The sequence below is a fragment of the Capricornis sumatraensis genome, chromosome 6 (genome assembly GCF_032405125.1).
Source record: "Capricornis sumatraensis isolate serow.1 chromosome 6, serow.2, whole genome shotgun sequence".
Taxonomy (NCBI): Eukaryota; Metazoa; Chordata; class Mammalia; order Artiodactyla; family Bovidae; genus Capricornis; species Capricornis sumatraensis.
This window is the reverse complement of record NC_091074.1, coordinates 18,471,866-18,490,769: the sequence shown is the minus strand read 5'-3', so window position 1 is coordinate 18,490,769 and position 18,904 is coordinate 18,471,866. Positions and strand designations below refer to the sequence as shown.

General features: G+C 47.0%; 1 protein-coding gene across 1 annotated transcript in view; it reads right to left on the bottom strand.

Moving 5' to 3' along the window:
* ZNF395 (zinc finger protein 395) overlaps window positions 1-18,904 on the bottom strand; it is a 47,181-nt gene that overhangs the window by 17,147 nt on the left and 11,130 nt on the right. Inside the window, exon 2 of the mRNA XM_068973869.1 lies at window positions 1,380-1,626. Coding sequence (XP_068829970.1) covers window positions 1,380-1,613 — 234 coding nt within the window. The 5' untranslated portion in view covers window positions 1,614-1,626. The remainder of the gene's footprint in view (window positions 1-1,379; window positions 1,627-18,904) is intronic.

The following is an 18,904-nucleotide window of genomic DNA, read 5'->3' as shown; positions in this document are numbered from 1 at the left end:
CTACCAAAAAAAAAAAAAAACTCACAAAGGAAGACAGCAAGAGAAGAAAGGAACAAAGGAATTATAAAACAGGAAAAAAACTAACAAGATAGCAATATCAAGTCCTTACCTATCACTAATTACTTTAAATGTAAATGGATTAAAATTTCAAATCAAATGAATTTGGAACCTGTATCCATCCTCTTGAGATCTTAATCTGACTTGCCTCTAAAGTTCTATATATCTGCTGGTTCCCAACTATTGCCTTGAATTGCTCACACTCTGCATTTCTGCCTTCAGAAAAGCCTGAGTCTACCTGGAAGCAAGATGGTAGTGATGAAAATGCGGACTGACCGCTTTCAGAGGTGCCTGGCAGTTGGCAGGGTCCTCACCTTGTGGGGAAAAAAGATCTGGACCACACAAGTCTTAAAAGAGAGGCAGAAAGTAGAGCCTCTATTATCAGCTCTTAGGAAGGCAATAAGCGAGAAGCCCACTCATCTGGATCTAGAGATAACATGAGGCCAAACAGATCTAGTGATAACACAGAGGAGCAGAAACTGGAAAAGAGAATCCAAATGGCATTCCAACTAAACAGACACCTTCGTCTCCTGAAACGTCTCAAGGTAATTCAATGGTGCAATCTTCATTGTTGTTCAGTCGCTAAGTTGTGTCCAACTCTTTGCAACCCCATGGACTTCCCTGTCCTTCAGCATCTCCCGGGGTTTGCTCAAATTCATGTCCATTGAGTCGGTGATGCCATCCAACCCTCTTATCCTCTGTTGTCCCTTTCTCCTCCTGCCCTCAGTCTTTCCCAGCATCAGGGTCTTTTCCAGTGAGTTGGCTCTTTGCATCAGATGGCCAAAGTATTAGAAATTCAGCTTTAGCATCAGTCCTTCCAATGAGTATTCAGGGCTGAATTCCTTTAGAATTGACTGGTTCAATCTCCTTACTGTCCAAGGGACTCTCAAGAGTCTTCTCCAGCACCACAATTCAAAGGCATCAATTCTTCAGCACGCAACCTTCTTTATGGTCCAACTCTCACATCTATACATGACTGTGAGATACAATCTTCTCTCTTTCATAAATCTGAGCTCCTTTCCCTTGTTTTTGTAAAGTTGTAAACTGGGGCAGATTGAGAGAAACTGAGCTCTGGCCATGCTTTGCACTGAGGCTCTGAGCAGGCCTGAGCCCAGAATTGTCATGCAGGAGCTCTGGATCTGCTAAGAATGGCTCATTTTCTTGGGAAGCCTGCTGTCCAAGGGGCTCATATAGCTGCAGGGAAAAGGTCTGCACTCAAGTCAGTGCCCAGAGAGTTTCTGGCCTGTCATTTGGGATACCACTGGGCTGCTGAACCCCAGCATGGGGACAGTGGACACTTGTCTACTTGGGGATCAACCTACCTTCTGCCCGGGGTGAAAGGCCACCAGCTGGGGGCCTGAGGTGCCCGGAGCCTTGAGGACTTCTTTAGGCTGCTCCTGGCAGGATGGATCCTTGGAGGCAACAAAGGGCTGGGGAGCCGCCCCCTCCAGCAGCTCTGCCTGAGGCTCCGACGGTGGTGCAGCCCCAGGTGGTCCCAACACCCGGGCTCCCAGAAGGGACCGCTTGCCGAGGCGCCGGGACAACACGCTGGCCATGCTGTTGCCTTTCCTGGGGAGACAAAGGAGACACAGGGTCCTTTATCCAGTATCTGGGGAATCAGGAAGATGCCCCCCACACAGCTGGAGCCCATGAGTGTCCATAAAAAACGATGAGACATTTTAAAGTAATTTTTACAACGGTTTTCTTTCTACAAAAGCTAAACACCTGTTACGAGTAGGACATTGAGAACATCCTGATAGGCAGAAAAACAAATCACTCAAGAAGAGACTTCCCAGAGAAACACCCATGTTTCCTGGACAGTGTTCCAGGCTTTCTGCTACACGAGGGTTTACATACTTGCATTTCTACAAAAAACAGGATCATGGCTTGGTAAATGGGGAATTTTCACCTATCCTGTGTCAGCTGTACTGTATCATTAAATGTTATTCTACAAAAACTCTTTTGGGAGACATGGCTGTGTTTTCTTAGGCAGCTGCGTTACTGCTAATTTAACAAATCCCTTATTATTGTGCCTAATGGCTGCACCCTTGGGTTGTGTTACCAAAACTTCTCTGCCCACAGCGAGCATCTTAGCGTGCCTGGAAAGTGACCCTCAGCATACACACCAAGGTCAGGATCCTATTAAGATAGTGCGAAGTCAGAGCAGAGGCCTCCCCACGTGGCGAGTGGTAAAAAATCCATCTGCCAATGCAGGAGACACGGGTTTGATCCCTGATCTGGGAAGATTTCCTGGAGAAGGAAATGGCAACCCACTCCAGTATTCTTGCCTGGAGAATCCCTATGGACAGAGGAGCCTGGCGGGCTACAGTCCATGGAGTCACAGTGTCAGACATGACTTAGTGACTGAACAACCAAGTTAGAACAAGAGGGTGTCTGTGAGATACTCACAGAATCCCACACTGAGCTGGCTTCAAAGCTGCAGACAGCCACAGAAATGAGCCACGGTAACTCTCCTTGTTTTCCATTTAAGGAAACTAACCCTGGGAGCTTAAGAGACTTATTCATGGCGATAAAGGTTGTTGGTGTCAGATAAATGGGATCTGGTGTCCTGATTCCAAACCCAGATCTTCTCACTTCCTCCCAATTGCCTGTACACTGCCTCTAACAACTCGGGCTGCTTGTGAATTCAGGGCTGATAGAAATGCAGGACCACAGCCTGCATGGCCCCACGGAAGACCACTGCAGGCCTCTGCAGTCACCCCATGATGGGCAGGAGCTGCTCCAAAAACTGGACATATTATTTCTGCCTGCTCAGAGGTGTCAGCGCACCCTCCACGGATCATACTCCAGAAACCAGAGCCCTGTCCTCTGCATTTTATGGCGGAAGGGCTAGAAAAGTGACAAGACGAGACGCTTGCTGATGCTCCTTTGGTCAAAATCCTACTGCCTGAGAGGTGGGTTCTAACCACCTGGCACTCTATAAGCCCCAGGGCAGGGGTGGTTGAGGGGGAACCCCTTGACCTTCAGAAGCCCATACCATTCCAGAAAAGAGGAAGTCAATCTTCTAGGGCCTCTGAGAATCAAAACTGTCAACAAAGTTGCTCTTGGGAAATCCCACCCATGCTCCACAGCCTGTCTGCTAATAATACAGTTGCAAATATGGAGGAGAAGGGTTTGGCACGTTTTAATAAATGTTTTACTCAGAGCTTCACAGGCTAGAATCAGGGAGTATGGTATCTCCATCATGAATTCACTAGAAAGCAAAGAAGAGGTAAGAAAAAGGTCAAAATCAGACTACCCTACAGAATTCCTGTCTAGATATCTAGTGACTTTATATGTAGTAACACTATTGGAAAGCTTTTTTTTTTTTACTATGCATGTCATCAAAAGGAAGAAAAACACAAGAAGTAAATTCTTCATCATCAAAAAAAAAAGTGTCCACCCAGTCACCTACTGTCATCTTCAGGCATCAAGCCAGAAACACGAGCCTCGAACTCTCACTTTAAGCACTTCCCAGGTGGCGCTAGTGGTACCAATGCAAGCGTCACAGGCTGGATCCCTGGATTGGGAAGATCCCCTGGAGAAGCGAAAGGCAACCCACTCCAGTATACTTGCCTGAAGGATCCTGCGGACAAAGGAGCCTAGGCTACGGTCCATGGGTTGCAGAGTCGGACATGGAGTGACTCTGAGCACCCAGGCGGAAATGTGCACGTGTGCGTGGACACACACACACGTGTGCACACACACACACACACACACACACACAGAGTTAGTCACTCAGCTGCGTCCAAATCTGTGTGATCCATGGACAATAGTCTATCAGGCTCCTCTGTCCATGGGACTTCCTAGGCAAGAATACTACAGTGGATTGTCATTCCCTTCTCCAGGGGATCTGCCTGGCCCAGGGATGGAACCCATGTCTCCTGCATTGGCAGGCAGGTTTTTTGTCACTGAGCCACCAGGGATGCCCATAACCCGCTGTTTAATGTCGATGAGCTGTAAGCAAAGCCACAGTGCCACTTAGAGACGTCAGATGGCAGCAATCTTCCAGAGAAAGAAAGAACCCTGCTCCTGACCAAAAGAAAAAAAAAAACACGCACACACAAAACACAGCGGCCACCCCCACTTTCCACAGCAGGAAGTTTGAGGTTTCTACCACTGAACATGAAGAAAGGGTAGCATTTCCAAAATTCCTGGGCTTCCAGTCTTCAGACGGAGCCTGAAATATTTGGCTCACGGTCTCTGATGATGTTTTCTTTTTCCTAAGCCTTTTTTTTTTTTTTAACGTAAAGAACACTTTTTATTTGATTTGTGAAGCTGCACCTTCCAAAGCCTGCTGGATTTGCACAGCTGGTGAACATGCCCACTTCCGGCTTCTTTCCACATGCGTTCTCTGGCCTTTCTCCTTTGACTGGCCTGAATTCCACCCTGAAATACATTTTATCATTTGCTTTATTTATAGCGAGCTCAAATCTTAATTTTTAAAAGCAGAAGAGAAAGAAGGAAGGGAAACTGCCTTTATTAAATGCCCAATAGCACGAGCTTTCACAAACTGTATCTAATTTAATCCTCAGAACAACTTAAGACAAACATATGGTCTTTCATTTCTGATGAGGAAACTGAGCCACTGCCAGCTTAGGTTGCCAAGGCAACACAACCATGAAAGGCAGTCCCAGGGGACTGAACTCTTGCCTCGTTGGTGTCAAAGGGCATGATACTGCCATTAGTCCAGTAGGTGTGAGATCTCTCAAAAGAAGACACTTAAGTTGCTTCTGACCTACATGGTATTTTTTTCTCTATGTCAGTGAACCTTGATAGGAAAAAAATAAAGCAAAACCAAATAAAACCCAGCTCCCAGTCCTGCAAGTTTCTGCATCCATCTCCTGTGCTTTTTTCTTTCCTTGAAATCCCTTTTCCACTTGCACCTTAGCTTCCTACCTACAAAATAAAGGTCAGTGCTTTCCTCTGATCTTGTTTAACAGTCCAGGTCATTGTTAATCATTTAGTGGTTTGGGAAGAACTTTATACACATATTGCCCTCATGAGGGCGCAGAGAGATATGGAATCAATCCCAAAAGTTAAGGAAAATTTTAGCCAAATTTACACTGGAGACTGATAGCATGGAAGTGAAAAAATATGACTCTAGATTAAATGTAGGCTACTGAATCAGGAGCATGGCTCGGGAGATAACACCATCCCTCAAGTCCTTCAGGAATTCAGAAGTGAACTCAAGCACCTACAGAGGTGTGCCAGGCTTCCCAGGAGCCACTAGTGGTAAAGAACCCGTCTGCCAAAACAAGAGAGTAAGAGATGTGTGTCTGATCCCTAGGGTTGGGAAGATCCCCTGAAGGAGGGCGTGGCAACCCGTTCTAGAGAAATCTTGCCTGGAGAATCCCATGGACAGAGGAGCCTGGCGGGCTACAGTCCAAGAGTCAGATATGACTGATGTGACTTAGCATGCACACACGTACAAAGGTCTGCCATGCAGCCAGGCAGAGGTGCCAGGGTAATACGGAATTTGCCAGGGGCTCTCCAGGACTGCTTCTCACTTTATACCTGAGACCGAGGGTCCCAACTCTCTCCCAGTATGTTTCTATCAATATAACCACTGCCTCCTTCAAATCCTCCTCCCCTGATCTCTACTTTCTACTCACTTCCCTATTAGTTTCTTTCTTCAGAGCTATAGATGTTCCATATAAGCCAGTCAGTCCCTAACTTGCCACAGGGTTCTGGTACCATAAAGAGAAATCAAGAAACATCTATTTCAGGGTAACAACAACAGTGTTTCAACAAGTAGGCAAATCCAACTTTACAATGTTACATTCTCAAGTTACAGAAGTCTTTGACTAAAATATAAACTCATGCTAAAAAAGACTTCCTGGCTGATGTAGAGTTTTAAGAGAACCTGCTTCTCTTTGCTTCTCATCCCCTCTGCTGTCCTCCTCAGGGTGTGGTTGGCTACTGGAGATGTATTTTGGTCCATGTCCAAAAGGGGTGAGCCCTTTTCCAAACTCAGCAAACATCTTCTGATGTGCTAATAGCTCTTAATGAGGACATCTGCCATCAGTTTAATAACTGGAACAGACAGAAGAAAACAAACCCTCTCTGTGGTTCTAAGCTGCAAATCGCCATTTGACATGTGACTGTTGCCAGACAACCCCTCGTCTCAACACATCCACGTGTGTGTGTGTGCACGCCCTCATGCACAATGATTGCTCTCTTTAGCCTCCCATGGCAACAAGCTATGACATCACTGAGTAGCACTTGCAGGACGCAGGTCATACAGTCAGACTGATTCATTACACAACCAAAGGGGTTTTTTGGGGGGAGGGGTTGTTTTGTTTTCCTGTTTGTTTTTGTTATTAAAGAGGGTGAGGCTTGGAGTAAGGCTTCCATATGCCAAAGCATGGAAGACTGCTGCTTCCCTAATGGACAATTTGGGGACCAAGGTCAGGGGCGTCACTCCTCTGCTGAGATTCCCCACTAAACCTCAGCTTTCTATTTTATGATCTCCCCCTGAGTAACCACTGCAAAGAGCAACGATTTGAGTTTTTAAGACCTTTGGCTAATATTCTGCATACTGTTCTTAATCTTTTATCGGTGTTGCTATTACTTTCTTTTAAATCTGTAAAGTTTTCACTTACTGTCTTCCTTCCACGTGACATTCTAAGCTCACGTAAAGGTCAAAAATGCTGCAGCACACCACATGTTTTACTGCCTAATGGAATTCAGTGGAGAATAGGACAATTCATTGGTCCCAAACAATTCATGCTTCAGCAATCCTTGCCCAGGGATGATCTCTGTTACAGAGAGATGCCGCATGCGTCCACAGCATACTGATGACTATATGCAAATCTGTCTGTGGTCCTCACCATCTGAACCTTGCTTGGCAGAAAGAAGCAAGTTGTCATACTCTGTCCTCACTGCCCAAATGCTACCTGGTTCTCAAGCTTTATTTTCTTCTGGGTGCCTTCTCCAGGAAAAGTAAAAAAAAAAAAAAAAAAAACCACTTCACTTCATTGAGCATATATTGATTATTTCTTCCCAGAGGACCTTTTTCTCAGCCTGGTTTTGGACAGAAAAATCTCCAAGAGTAGCCAAGGGCCTGCGTGAAAACATCTAGGTCTCTCAAGTTACACATCAGGCCCTATGACACCATTTTTTAAACGTATAATGTGCATTTTAGGTTTTTCATGGTATGAGCTTAAGATCATAGCATTGAGCATATTAGTAACTGATTCAATGCCAAGATTTCTAAATCAGCTGTTCAGAGAATGACCATTTCGATCCTCAAGTCATCTTAATCGTTGTCTTCATCTGAAGGTTTTTAGAAACCGGATTATACTGTCTCAATGTATAACAGTTTAGACTGCTGGTAAAATTAAAATTAGGTGATCAGGACTGGCAAGGATCTTAAAGGCTGCCCATCTCCCGTTCAGGGCTGGATCTTCTCCACAGGATCTCCTGTAACTGAGGGCCCAGCCTTCCCACCGTTGAGTAATAGAAGTAATAGCAAAACGGAAGAGGAAAATTAGGGCCCCAAATAGCAGAGCTATTTTCATATCCCAGCATATGGGCTGCAGAAACAGGTCACCTGATCTGGTTACACTGAATTTTCCCCAGCAAACAATAAATGACCCCGATCCACAAATACTTTTGTTGATGTGACTGCACAAGAGCCATTCTAGTCAAGTAAAAGAGACCATTCTGTTTGTGCTGCCCACAGGGAAGGAAAGGGTTTTCACAGTTCAGCCCAGGAACAACTGTATTTCCTCTTCCTTCACACCTACCTCCTCATCTACTTACAAAACCAGCAGTGTCCTTTATTCACAGCTGTCATACAGGCACTACTCTGTATGAAACACAGGGCTCAGGGACCTGAAACTCCAAGAGACTCCATCTCCCCAAGAGAGCAAGCCCCTGCTTATACCATTAAATGCATGATTTTGAACAGATGTTGCTATTCCCATAGGTAAGGAAAGCCCCAGATTAAAAAATAATATGTTGTGCACTTCCCTGGTGGTCCCTTGGGTAATAATCCACCTGCCAACGCAGGAGATGTGGCTTCGATCCCTGGTCTGGGAAGATTCCACACACCATGGAGCAACTAAGCCCGTGCATCACAACTGCTAAAGCCCACGTGGTCGACAGCCTGTGCGCCACAATGAGAAGCCACCTCAACGAGAAGCCCTTCCGCAGCAACAAAGACACAGTGCAGCCAAAAATAAATAAGTAAAAGTTTTAAAAATAAAATACAGTTAAAAAATTAATGTGTTGTAAGAAATAAGACCTACTACTCACCTTAAAATGATAGGCAGATGTCAAAAATAAGGGTAGCATTTTAGCACTTAGACTTGGTTCTAAGAAAGTACAGTAAGTCCCCTATATACAAACAAGTTCCGAAAGAGTATTAGTAAGTCCAACGTGTTCGTAAGTCTAACAGTTAGCCTAGGTATCCAGCTAACACAACCAGTTATATAGTACTGTACTGTGATAGGGTTATGATATTTTTCACACAAATAGTACATAAAAAATAAACACACATAAAAAAAGAAAATTGTTTTTAATCTTACAGTACCTTGAAAAGTCACTAGTATAGTGTAACGGCTGGCACTTAACAGTACCATGTACATCACCGCTGCTTTTATGCTTGCTTTCGGATGTGTGCATGCTAAATCGGTTCAGTCATGTCAGACTCTGTGCAACCCCATGGACTGTAGCCTGCAAGATTCCTCTGTGCATGGGATTTTCCAGGCAAGAATACTGGAGGGGGTTGCCACGCCCTCCTCCAGGGCATCTTCCTGAGCCAGGGATCAAACCCAAGCCCCTTATGTCTCTTGCATTGGCAGGCTGGTTCTTTACCAGTAGCATCACCTGGGAAGCCCTGCTTTGGGACATCCTGGGGTTCAAATAAAGACACTGTATTCTGTAAAGCACACAAAAGTACAACCACTTGTAGAGGACACACGCACGTGACAATGCATGCCAGACACGTGAACTAATTTATGAGGTGAAACGTGAGAATACACATTCGCATCTTTGAAAGTTCGCATCTTGAAGGTTTGTGTGTAGAGGACTTACGCAGTGTGCTCTTGAAAACAGGTAGAGCATGCTGTTTAAGGAAGCAGGGATAAGTAAAAGCACGCCTACAAACATGCCAGGCGAGGTGGAGGGCTGGGCCAGCACTGTTTTCCTATCTGCACGGGGCACGCATGCACGTGCGTACATGTGGGTGCCTGCACTGTGGCTAAACCTGATTCGGCTGTACCAAAACTATGTGAGAGTTCCCATAGGAGGCAGGGAGATGCCTGACTGCTGACTCGGCATTCTAACCAGAGCCAGCGGGCAGGAGGAGGCGGGGAGAACCGGCCTCCGAGCACTGACAGTTCCTCCAGCAGTTTGCAGAGAAAGCTTCCCACCTGCACATTAACCCAAACCACCCATGAATGCCTGCATAGCACTCGGGATTCCACGTACTTTGATACACACATCTGGGGGCTTCCTTTTTTTCCTGACCTCACAGCAACTTAAGGAAACACGGAGGGACAATTTAATCCCAATTTTATAGCTGAGAAAACTGAGGCTCCTTCAGAAGGCCAGTGCTTTGCTGGCCTAGTCAGCTGGGCTGTCTGCAGCCTTTCCTAGTTCATCCCTGGACTCGTTCTCTCATCCCTGGACCCTGGAGCAGGACAGGGGCTCAGATGGAAGGGCTTTGGAGTTCCCTGGGGCCTTCGTGCTGCCTTGTCTGATCCTCACAGTGCTGTGAGGAAGGAAGTGTGAGCTTCATGGGGAAGAAGGGATCTATCAGAGGCACTTGTGTGTATGCATGCCCAGTCGCTCAGCTGTGTCCGACTCTTTGCGACCCCATGGACTACAGCCTGCCAGGCTCCTCTGTCCATGGGATTCTCCAGGCAAGAATACTGGAGTGGGTTGCCATGCCCTTCTCCAGGGGATCTTCTTGATCCAGGGATTGAACCAGTGTCTCCTGCATCTCCTGCACTGGCAGGCAAGTTCTTTACCACTGAGTCACCAGGGAAGTCTATCAGAGGCACTTACAGTTATGAAAAGGGAAAACTGGCATCGTAAGAACCACCTTCCCAAATCTTAAGCACAGAGGAGAGAATTTAAAATGCCTAACAGGGACTTTCCTGGTGGTCCAGTGGCTCAGACTCCAAGCTCCCAAATGCAGGGGGCCCTGGTTCGATCACTGGTCATCAGAGAACTAGATGCTACCTGCCACAACTAAGACCCAGCACAGCCGAATAAATAAATATATTTTAAAATAAATAAAAATTTTAAAATAAAATGCCTAACAACATGGGACCCCTTAGGTAAGTCCCTGAATGGTGCACACCCCAGAAAGGGAAGCTGTGTGATTGTGATGCCTGAAATGCTGATCTCGAGACACGGGGGCCTCTTGTATTCCTGCTCCTCTGAAGGCAGAGAGATGCAGGCTCTATTTCTTCACTGAACAGAAAAACCATGTGGAACTCAGCAGTCATTTGAATGAATAATCACCTACCCTGGCAATCCTAAATAAACAAACCGCGGGTGGGGGGTGGTGCCAGGGGGGTTGTAGGGAAGGTGAGTCACCTGGTGACTTTCCTGGCCAGAATCAACAGGTAGTTAGAAGGTGGCAGCCCTCTCCCAGGGTGGACAAGATCCCCTGGAGAAGGGCATGGCAACCCACTCCAGTATTCTTGCCTGGAGAATCCCATGGACAGAGGAGCCTGGCGGGCTACAGTTCATGGGGTCGCAAAGACTCAGACACAGCTGAGCGACTGAGCATGCACACACACAAGTGCCTCTGATAGATCCCTTCTTCCCAATGAAGCTCACACTTCCTTCCTCACAGCACTGTGAGGATCAGACAAGGCAGCACGAAGGCCCCAGGGAACTCCAAAGCCCTTTCTTACAGGTACCCAAGAAAGGAGCCACCTGGTCTGGGGGCTGGGCCAGGAGAGGGGGAGAAACCATGCACACGCAAATAAGAATGGGCCAAGCAGAAAAGAGCAACAGGGGAGGGAAGGGCCCAAATACCCCTCCGGAATCCGAGTCCCACCTGGGAGCCACCAGGGCCAAACATAAGCCAGGACAAAATAAAGTGTAGTCTTGGAAATTACAGGTAATGAGACAAGGAGCACATGCTGTTTGAATGACAGAACATTCTAGTGGCTGATAACACTTAAAAACTTGAAATAAGAGCTGGATAATGAACAGAACTAGACGTGTCTGGTCAGAAGGACTGTACCCCGCTTCCATGGATCAACTTTTTTGGAGGGAGGGGAGGGCTGTGCCATGTGGGACCTAGTTCCCTGACTGGGATGCACCCTGGCCCCCTGTATTGGGAGCTCCGAGTCTTAACTACTGGATCAGGTCCTTCCACAGATCAATTTTTCATTTAAATGTTGCCTCCACTCTGACTCCCCGCTTCCCAGGACAAGTTTCCTGTCTCAGGATGGGGGCAGTTTCCCCACACTGTCACTCTGGCACCTTCTCCTGGGGGACAACCCTTCGCTCCTGGGGCTGGAGCGTTCTCCCCAAGAGCCGCACAAATGCCTCCCATCCCCCAGGAGCTCTGTGGCCGAGGGAAAAAAAAGGCTGGATACACCTGAGTAACTGAAGCCGGCTCCTCAAAATGGAACCAGAGAGGCTGAGTCTGGGCACACTGCCAAGGGCACCGCTTCAGGAAACGCGCTCCAGGCAAGCCCATGACCCTGACCGCTGCGACGTCAGGCAACAAGCCACCACCTCAGAGCCTCAGTTTCCTGCCTCACCGTGAAAACTGAGGCCACTTCCCAGTGTCCGGAAGGGTTTCCACAACGTGTCCCCTCCTCTGCTGCCTGATCCCAGCCTGGCACTAGACAGCTAACAGACATGGCCGGCCACTCGGACAGCTTAGTGGCCACAGTCCGGCCGGCACCTGGGAACTGAGGTTGTGAAAGGGTGTTCAACCAGAATCAGTGATGCAGCTACTAACTCTAAAGGGAATCGAGAAGCTGGCCACGGGGACTTCCCCTGTGGTCCAGTGGTTAAGACTCCTCACTTCCAGGGCAGGGGGCATGGGTTTGATCCCTGGTCATGGAACTAAGATCTCACATGCTGTAAGACACAGCCAGTGTTAATATATAATAATATAATATTATATATTTTATTATATATAAATATTTTATTTATATATTTATATTATGTTATTTATAAATAACATATAATATATAATTATATATTAAAATATTATATAATATTATTTATTATAAAATACTTTTTAAAAAAGTTGACCATGAGTGAGTTACTGATTAACTGAAATCACAATGGAACTGATTTTGGCAAGGAGGGGAACTGAGAAATTCAACATATTCCACTTAGAGGCCACCTGGCCATGGGGAACCAACCCCAGGGCTCCCAGCTTCGAGCTCAACACCCAGCTGGCCAGCTCTGCCCTGAGCCCAAGGCAGGGCCCATGTGACTGGCCCCTCACCTGGCTCTCAGCACACAGTTCCAAGTCTGCCCTCCTCCCCCGCCCCTGGCCAAAATCTCTGTCTTGGTGGCCTGCCCAGGGCGGTTCAAGGACCGCTGCCAAGCCTCCGCGAGGCGGAGCGTGACCAGCGTGACCAGCCTCTGCGAGCAACCCTCCCAAATCTGACACCTCAGTCCCAGATCCCAGCTGCCTGGATCTGGACATGCGTTTACCCGTGCAGACACACCCAGCACACAGGGCAGTGCCAGCTCACTGAAAACCCAGGGGAAGGGGCACCACAGGACCCCAGCACCTGTGAGCTAAAATAATCTGCTGAATAATCAGAGAACTTTAGGCCTCACTGAGCTCCACTTGCATCCTATACCCAGCTCGTTTATTAAAGCACTTCATATGCTCAAGAGTGATAGTCATCGATCTGTGCAATTAGATGAATGGATCAGAATCTGCTTCTTTCAGGAAAAGGCAAAAAAAAAAAAAAAAAAAATCAGCAATCTGAAACCAAAGCCCAGTTTTAAAAAAGATGGTTTTTAGGATGAAGCTTATAAACACAGATGACTACGCATGTTAATATTTTCAGTGCTTGACACAGTTAAGTTGAAATAAACTGTTATGGGTCGAACAAAAAAAAAAAAATCTGCTGAGTGACTGGAGGGTGAGGGAGACAAACACGTTTCCTCCTGAAAACAGAAAGTCAACCTCAGTGAATACCATACAGAAGATGGTTTAAATAAATAAATTGTGAAAATGGGCACAGTGAGGGAGGGGGCTTGCCCCAGGCCCAACCCACCAAGGAAGTGGCTTTCTCTAGAGTGGCCATTTATGGAATTCTCAGCTTCCCATGTAGCTCAGTGGTAAAGAATCCACCCGCCAATGTGGGAGATGCACGTTTGATCCCAGGGTCGGGAAGATCCCCTAGAGAAGGAAATGGTAACCCATTCCGGTATTCTTGTCTGGGAAATCGCATGGACAGAGCCTGTCTGTTGGGCTACCGTCCTTGGGGCCACAAAGAGTCGGACATAATTGAGCACACGCACACGCATGTCCCAATAACCGTGGGCCTGAGGATGATTTTGAAGGCTGCAGAGAGATGGAGAAACAGGCGAAACGAGTGGGCATGTCTGTCTGAGCTCAGGATATCCAGGCATCCACTCTTGGATGTTCTTTCTGAAATGGACAGAGGATGAGAGCACATTCGCTGGTGACAGTAACAAAGTTAGTGTGGACCAAACGGAAGGACCAGCGGGCTGCACACGTGCACTCTGAGAAAAGAGAAGAACGACCCTGGCATGTGGTGGGTCGCCACAGTGGCTGCCCAGCACCAGTAACCCACTGCTGGCCCCTGGGACCACATGGAATCCCTCCCCAGGTCATGCAGGGAGACTGAACTTAGGGTCACGCAGACAACTAGACTCTTTTGAGAGGAAAGGCCCCGGGGTGTTCACAAGCCCCCAGATCAGGCCTATCTGCTTCATTAGGGGTGTTCACAAGCCCCCAGATCACATCTATCTGCTTCATTAGAACTGTTGAGAATCAAGGGCAAGAGAAACCCAGCATTCTGTCCATCCTGCAGCCTTTCGAAGACTATAGTTGTTCAGGAATGTTCCGAGAGCTATCATTACTCAAAGACAGAAGGGCTGGCCACTGGCTATGTATTTCACAGACTGTATTTCACTTCATCGCTCACAATAGCCCCACGAGATAAGCAGGATCACCTCCTCCACTTGACAGATGAGGAAGCTGAGACGTGGGAAGACTGAGCAACATTCCCAAGGCCACAGAGCTAGGAAGTGACAGAACCAGGTATCACTGAGTCACTCTGCTGGACAACAGAAATAACACAACGCTGTAAATTAACTATACTCCAATACAACTTTTTTAAAAAGAAAGTGTTCCCTGGTGGCACAGTGGATATGAATCCACCTGCCAATGCAGGGGGGCCAGGTTTGATCCCTGGTCAGGGAATAAAGATCCTGCATGACACAATTAAGACCCAGGACAACCAAATAAATTTTTAAAAAATAATTTAGAAAAAAAAGAGAGAGAGAGAGAGTCACCAAGATTCCCTTCCTAGATATTCTGATCCCCCAGGTCTGAGAGAAAAGCCCAGGAAGGAATGGGAAAAGAATCTTCCAGGGCTAAGTTCAATAAGTGAAGTGAAGTGAAGTCGCTCAGTCGTGTCCGACTCTTTGCGAATCCATGGACTGTAGCCTACTGGGCTCCTCTGTCCATGGAATTTTCCAGGCAAGAGTACTGGAGTGGGTTGCCATTTCCTTCTCCAAAGTTCAATAAACGTTAGCCTTAAAAAAGGCACCAAGCTCTGGGTGGTGATGAGACAAGACTACAGGGAAAACTTCGCTCAAGGAGGGGACAAGCTGTCAGTAAAGCTGAGCACTGACAAGGGCAGTGTAATACATTTAAGGGGGGAGGGGAAACAGAAATCATGGAAGAGCTCTGACATAGGGACCTCTGTGTAGACTGGACTGTCATCCTACCGGGATCACAAAGTCAAAAAAACAAATCGTTTTGTCCAGCACCAATGCAAAAGGACTAAACCAAAAGGAAACACGCTCCCACCACCACCTATAAACTTAAGAGAATCATCCATCCTGGGGACACAGGTGGCTGCCCATGGAGAAAGAACTTGTGAAACCCCAGGACAGTCAGCTCAATGGGCTGTCACGGGGAGGGCACACTCAAAGGAAAGATTAAGGCCAGTGAGCCCTGGGAGGGTCTAGCAAGTGAGAGAGATAAAATAGGGTCCCAACATTGACTGAAGCGGGTCAACACCCTCAAAGAAGGCGATATAAATTGCCTTACTGGGTTTGGACAACTGTGTGAGTGCAATCAGTGGGGGGTCCCTGGATTCAGAACCAGAACTGTTCTCTAACCTCTGCGTAAGAAATCTGAAGGTGAATGCGTCTAGGGTGATTAAGGCTGCAACGGGACCTTGCCCTCACCAGCTGGGTGACCAGCAGCACCAGCAGGCTCCGTTCAAAAGGGACAGAGCCAAGCCCTTCCTTGCCATACACCCTCCTAAAGGCATGGGTTTGGCCTGACGATGACTTTTCCGGTCTTCCAGGAGTTCTCAGAGATCTAGAGATGATGGGAAGAAGGGTAAACACAGAGAGACACACTCCATCCTTCTCCAAGCACAATGGAACTGCTGACAAGAGTAATACAGACAGTGTTCTAGGTTTGGTTTTGTTTTTTTTAAGAACACAAAAATGCTTCCACAGGCCTGACCCTTGACTTGCGTGTTGAAGCCACACTTTGTATTCTAAAGATGGACAGAGAACTATCACAGATGGGTTGAAGGTCTCCAGCTAGGGAGTGAACTAGGTTAGAATTTACCATCTAGGGGCCACCACGGCTGCTCATCCATCCAGTGACTCTTCTCCAACACACAGGTCAAAGTCCTCGGGGAACTAGACCCAACTGACTATGGGGTTCAATGGACTCTCTCCAACACCCAGCCTCCCAGCCAAACTGCATACTCGCACACCCTGGGACCTGCCCCATTCCCAGAAAACAACTGCTTTGTGTCTGAGCCCACCTGAAGAACTTCTGGCCTACATCAAGCCTAAGCTCAGAACTGACCCTGTAATGGGTCTTTATTATTTTTTTAAATTAAAGTATCAGGACTTCCCTGGTGGTCCAGTGGCTGAGACTCCGCATTCCCAATGCAGGGGGCGCGGGTTCCATCGCTGGTCAGGGAACTAGATGCCATGTGCCTCAACTGAAGATTCCACATGCCACAACTGAAACTCAGCACAGCCAAATAAATAAATACAAAAAAATTAAAATTAAAATTAAAGTACCCTGTTACCCAGCAAATCCCCTTTCTCAGTATCTATCCTTGGTCACATGCGTGACAAGCAGGCATGTCTGGCCATGTTTACTGTAACAGCATTTGTATCAGGAGGGGATTTGGAAATAACTTCAATGGCCATCAATTAGGCTAAATTAAACAACTGTTTGTGTGTGTGCTAAGTTGCTTCAGTCATGTCCAACTCTTTGCAACCCCACAGACTGTAGCCCATCAGGCTCCTCTGGCCATGGGATTCTCCAGGCCAGAATACTGGAGTGGGTTGCCATTCCCTTCTCCAGGGGATCTTCTCCACCCAGGGATCAAACCCACATCTCTTATGTCTTCTCCATTGGCAGGCAGGTTCTTTACCACTAGCGCCACCTGGGAAGCCCACAAACAATGGTTTAGCCTTCTGGTTCTAAGCAAGGTTATGCAGGAGGTAAAATCAGTAAGGCCTATCCACAGTGGCAGAAAGCCATCACCAAGATGGAAGAGGGGTGGGGAGAGCACAATACTACTTGCCATGCACTTTTTTTTTTAGTTCTACAGGTATAAATGCAAGTATGTTAAGCATCTGAGAACACCAACAAACTTGTAACAGTGGTTAACCTCCGGGGAAGGACTAGGATTACAAGTGGTTGTTAAGGAAGATTTGGGTTTGCTCTGAAAGGTTTGCATTTTTTTTTTTTCCTACAGAGAATGTGTTCATGTACTACTTCTGTAATGAAAATTGCATTTCACCATGTGATTTTTTTTTTAAAAAAAGAAACCGACCTTGTTCCGTACATTTCAGTCCGATGTTTGGGGGCAATTTCTAACTGAATCTGCCATACAATTCCCTAGGAGGCTGAAAGCAGAGTGGTGCAAAGCAGTGGGCTTTGCAACACAGATCTTACTTTAAGTATTAGAATCCCAGCTCTGTGACTGTGTATGGTTCAGTTTATACGCCAGTTCAGGGAAGAGGCAAGAAAAAAAGAGAAAGGCATGTCAGAGGGCTTCTGGGTAATATAAAGGGATGTCCTAGGAAAGATTTCAGTTGTGCAAGTTGAGCATTCCAGCTGTCCAACATCACACACTCACACACACACACACACACAGACTCGCCCATAATGGCAGCTCTCACCCAACCACACATAATCCACACCAGGGCCTCTAGCCAACCAGCTGTGCTTCAGACCCTTCCATCTGGGAATCAGGATTTTTAACATCAATTCTGATCCCATGGGTTCGTGAGAAGGAAGAAGCTGACCACCACATCAGACAAGCTCTAAAATCTCATTTACTCCTGAGGGCCACCTAATCACACAAAACACTGATCTTTTAAACACACACACATACTCTCCACCTCTTCAAAACGCCACGTGAAAAGCCCATAGAAACACAAAAGTCTATTATTAAAGTCCTAGGGTCACCAAAACTAGCCTAGGGTCTTAGAAATCAGAGTTGGGGTCCTTCTGGTTGCGGTGACGATTCACTCAAAAAGGTCACAGGGAACGCTTCGGAGGTGATAGAAAGGTTCTGTCTCGGGATGCATTTGTCAAAACTGATCAAACGGCACAGTTCAGATCTGAGCATTCCACTGTATGCAAATTACACCTCAATTTAAAAAGAAAACTACCTCAGCAGCCTTTCTCCCTGGCTGCAGCAGAACTTTGAGCTGTCCTATGAGATATCTGAAATCTCTGTTGTGCTATGTAAAGTGCACAAGTACCATGGCGACAGTCACCATAAAAATAGATAACAAGATTAAAATGGATAGAGGACACAGGAATTTAAGAACGGCACACCAGGAGCAATTCGTGTGTGGCTGAAGAAGAAAAATAGAGGACAGGGAGGTTTTCATTCCACCACCACCACCAACTCCCCCGCCCCCTTGCACTTTGAAAAACAGCCACCCAGTGTGGTTGTTTTTACTAAAAGAGTTTTATGGCTTCCTAATACTCAAAGGACAAAAACGGCTGAGAGCTGTTATTTCTTATCGTGTTTTTGCCTTAAAAAAAAAAAAATCTGATAGCCTAAGTTTTTCCCATACTCACTGTTATGTGGCCCAGGGAACTGATTCCGAGCAACTCAACAAGCACAGTCGATGTGCCATATACTGTGTGAGACCCAAATGATGCTGGGATAAAGGCGGCCTGAGCCCTTCATCATCAAATGCACAAAGATTTCCCACTTTAGTTCTCAATTACAGAGTTCTGTCTGTACTTTTTACATATATCTAAAACTGACGCCCCCTAGGTAAGCACCCCGAAACTGCTTCACAAGAAGAAAGCTCTTCCGGGCTTCCCTGGCAGCTCAAAGGTAAAGCATTTGCCTGCCAATGCAGGGGACACAGGTTCAATCCCCGGTCCAGGGGGATTCCACACGCCTGGGAGCAACTAAGCCCATGCCCCACAACTACAGGGCCTGTGCTCTAGAGCCCGGGAGCCGCAGCTGCTGAAGCCCCTGAACCACAGAGGCCGTGCTCAGCAACAAAAGAAGCCGCTGCGGTGAGAAGCCCGCGGACCTCGACCAGAGAGCGCGCCTGCTCGTCTCAACGAGGGAAAAGCCTGCACAGCCACGGAGACCCAGTCCAGCCAAAAAATAAAATTAAATTTAAA